At 39.9% G+C, this 2,961-nt stretch overlaps 1 protein-coding gene across 1 annotated transcript; it reads right to left on the bottom strand.

Annotated features, from left to right (window-relative positions):
- Positions 1-678: 678 nt before the first annotated feature.
- On the bottom strand, positions 679-2,742 carry npy (neuropeptide Y). Its single transcript, XM_044015235.1, has 4 exons — positions 2,692-2,742; positions 2,232-2,419; positions 1,118-1,207; positions 679-1,028 (listed from the first exon to the last, which is right to left on the bottom strand). The coding sequence occupies exons 2-4, from the start codon at positions 2,417-2,419 to the stop codon at positions 1,007-1,009; spliced, it is 300 nt and encodes a 99-aa protein (XP_043871170.1). The 5' UTR covers positions 2,692-2,742; the 3' UTR covers positions 679-1,006.
- Between the last annotated feature and the right edge of the window lie 219 nt (positions 2,743-2,961).

Below are 2,961 nucleotides of genomic sequence, written 5' to 3'. Positions count from 1 at the left end.
AACAGTTGGCTGACTCATCTGAATCATTTTTCTCTATGTGGAGTATAATATAACAGGATATGTGATTCCACTTTTGCATTCAAATCTGTTGAATACACATGGGTGCTGCTGTCATTTTGATTACGACCACATGGTCAAGCACAGGGTCGTGAAGCCCCTTTTTTGATTTAATTTGATTCATTTTTGTGAGAGAAAACAAATAAAGTGAAGGATTTCTGGCTTAAATACAGGTTTTTGTATCACAGAGGTGCATGTTTCATAAGAAAAAGCTCATGGAGAGGCATTAGGGTGAAGAGAATTGTCAATTTCCCCAAAAAGATGGCTCTCATGCGAAAGAAAGTCTCATGCAGTGCTCTCATTAAAAGCCAGGATGCTTGAACTGCTTTAGATGTGTGCACAACTGAAATTAAAATAATAATATACAGGGAAATGTGCTCCAAAAATATAAGGGGGAAAATAATGAGATACTTGTGATATCCACACATAAGAATCTCTTCTGAATTGTATTCAGACTGCAATACCAGTTGAAATATCAAGTTAAAAGTACATGTTTTTTTTTTGCAAAAGTATAATAAAATGTAATAAATATACAGTATTTTATAATGTAGTATAGATGCTTTCATCTGTTTGAAGTATAGAAAAAAAACATGCGTTCAATGAATTTATGCCAAACATTCCTTCAAACAATGATTCTTTAATGGCACCATTATACAATACAGACAACATGCCCCTCTCCCATTTTGCCTTTAAGTTTTACAGATGATAAATAACCTATTTACAGTTTCGTGACACAAACTACGAGCAGTTTTGACCATAGCTGCTTGGTTAAAGGGGGAGAGGCTTGACGACACATGTTGGCTCGTATACAGCAGAGGTAAAAGGGTGCAGAGGCTGCAGGGAGGGCTTTAGGTGTGGGACGGTATGAAGTGACAAATGCTAAGAGGTCAAAATGTCAGCAGCGGTGGGGCGGCAGTGAGGAGGCGGGTGGCATCACTGGTGGACGGCATCACCACAATGATGGGTCATATCTGGTGAGACAGGAGCAAAGGTAAAGCGGCAGCTTCATGTTTATGTGTTTATGTGTGTGCTCGTCCACTCACAAATTAGAGGCACTAACCTTGACTGGGGAAGTGTGTCTGAACTTTCCTTCAACAGCAGCTCTGACACAAGAGTGTCCAGAATCTCAGGGCTGGACCTCTTCCCATACCTGACACACACATGCACATATACATAGTATTAGGGGTGAGTAAAAGATATTTGTGAAACAGTTTATTTTATACTTAATCTGAGCAGTTAACTCTAAAATACATATAATATATTAAATTTGTTTTTTGGAAAGATGACTGATGGGTTAGTGTCTCGAGAAATGCATTAATTCTGGTTTAAGGAAGAAAAGAAAATCACAACTATCAATAGGATTGAATTGCAATTCCCAATACATCAGACCTATAATACAAATAAAATCTACACCTAAGGATTAGAATGCAACCGAAATATAACAAAAGCATGTGTTCCAGACACATTTTTAAAAAAGAGAGATGGCATTACTTTTTTATATGCACAGATTTTGATTTTTTCAGTGAAAATGAAACTCAGTCACATGAAGAACCAGGATACACAGACAGGGGTTGCATTGAAGGTGGTCTTATTCCCTTCTCTGTCCCTCAGATGATAAACTGTGGCAGCACTGGGTGGCCAAACGCCTGCAGCAACATCCAAACCCCTGACATTCAGGATAAAACACCTGAAAACTGCAGGCGATTTGTCAAAAGCTGAAGATTTATTTTCATTTTTTTATGTTTAGTACTAACAGGTGACTGGGCAGCAGGTGTATCCTGCTGTCTAACAAGTTAGAGGAAATCATTTGGGAAAAGGCTCCAGAGTCAGACTGGACTAAATAAATACAAAGAACATTATTCAGTATTCAGTACACAGTATTGTCCGGTTGCTATGGTGCGACCAAAGCTGTCAGGGGGAGTGTCTCATTAAAGAACAAATATTAGCCCTTTATTATATTATTATTTGCACATGTATATATTTCTGGTGAACTGTGAGCTTTCCAGCCACAAACAACTTCTAAATGTATAAGATAGATAGATAGATAGATAGATGTACTCAAGCACCACCGACAGCAAACCATCACAATATCTGCAGAATATATGATGTAGATATAGAATGACTATAGGAAATGAAGTGCAATATTGTTCCCTCTCTGTATTCTGTCCGCCTACCTCTGTCTTGTGATGAGGTTGATGTAGTGTCTCAGAGCAGAGTAGTATTTGGCCAGTTCCTCCGCCGGCGCGTCCTCCCCGGGGTTCTCGGGTTTCATCGGGTATCCCTCGGTCAGTGCGCTCAGGGAGAGCAGCGCCCACAGCAGGAACCCCACAGTCCCCAACCAGCTCACCAAGTTAGGATGCATCTTTCAGAGCGTGCGTGGAAACAAACGGGTCACTTGTTTCTACTGGACTTTAAATGTTGTGTCTCAGTTGTTAAATGAACTATTATACTGTCATACTGAGAAAGATGAAACAGAAATAAAACAAAAAACAACGTGGTAACATCATTGTCAGCGATAGATCTCCACAAATGATAACAATTGCCAGGATATTTATGTGTAGAGACACTTTAAATGAGTTTGTAATCTAATGTCATGATCTTATTTAATCCAAAAAAAAAAGCCAAGATACTTACATTTCCCAGTAGTTCAGAGGGAGATTTGCGCGCTGTCCTTTGGCGTCTCTTCTGCTCTTCTGTGCGCTTGGCGTGCGCATGGCTTTATAGTCGTTGTGCGCCACGCGCGCGCCGCACAAAAACGCGTCAGAGACCGCGTCCACATTTGGCGCAAGTCTCTAAGTCTATAGCGTCATTCCTCAAGTGGACGTCACAGCTCGTGCTGTCATTTGTTTTCCCAAAAAAAACAATTTGCCTGTAAAATACTTGAAATGACTAAATATAGAATCC

This window comes from Solea senegalensis, unplaced genomic scaffold (genome assembly GCF_019176455.1).
Source record: "Solea senegalensis isolate Sse05_10M unplaced genomic scaffold, IFAPA_SoseM_1 scf7180000013113, whole genome shotgun sequence".
NCBI lineage: Eukaryota > Metazoa > Chordata > Actinopteri > Pleuronectiformes > Soleidae > Solea > Solea senegalensis.
This window is presented reverse-complemented; position numbering and strand designations above follow the sequence as displayed.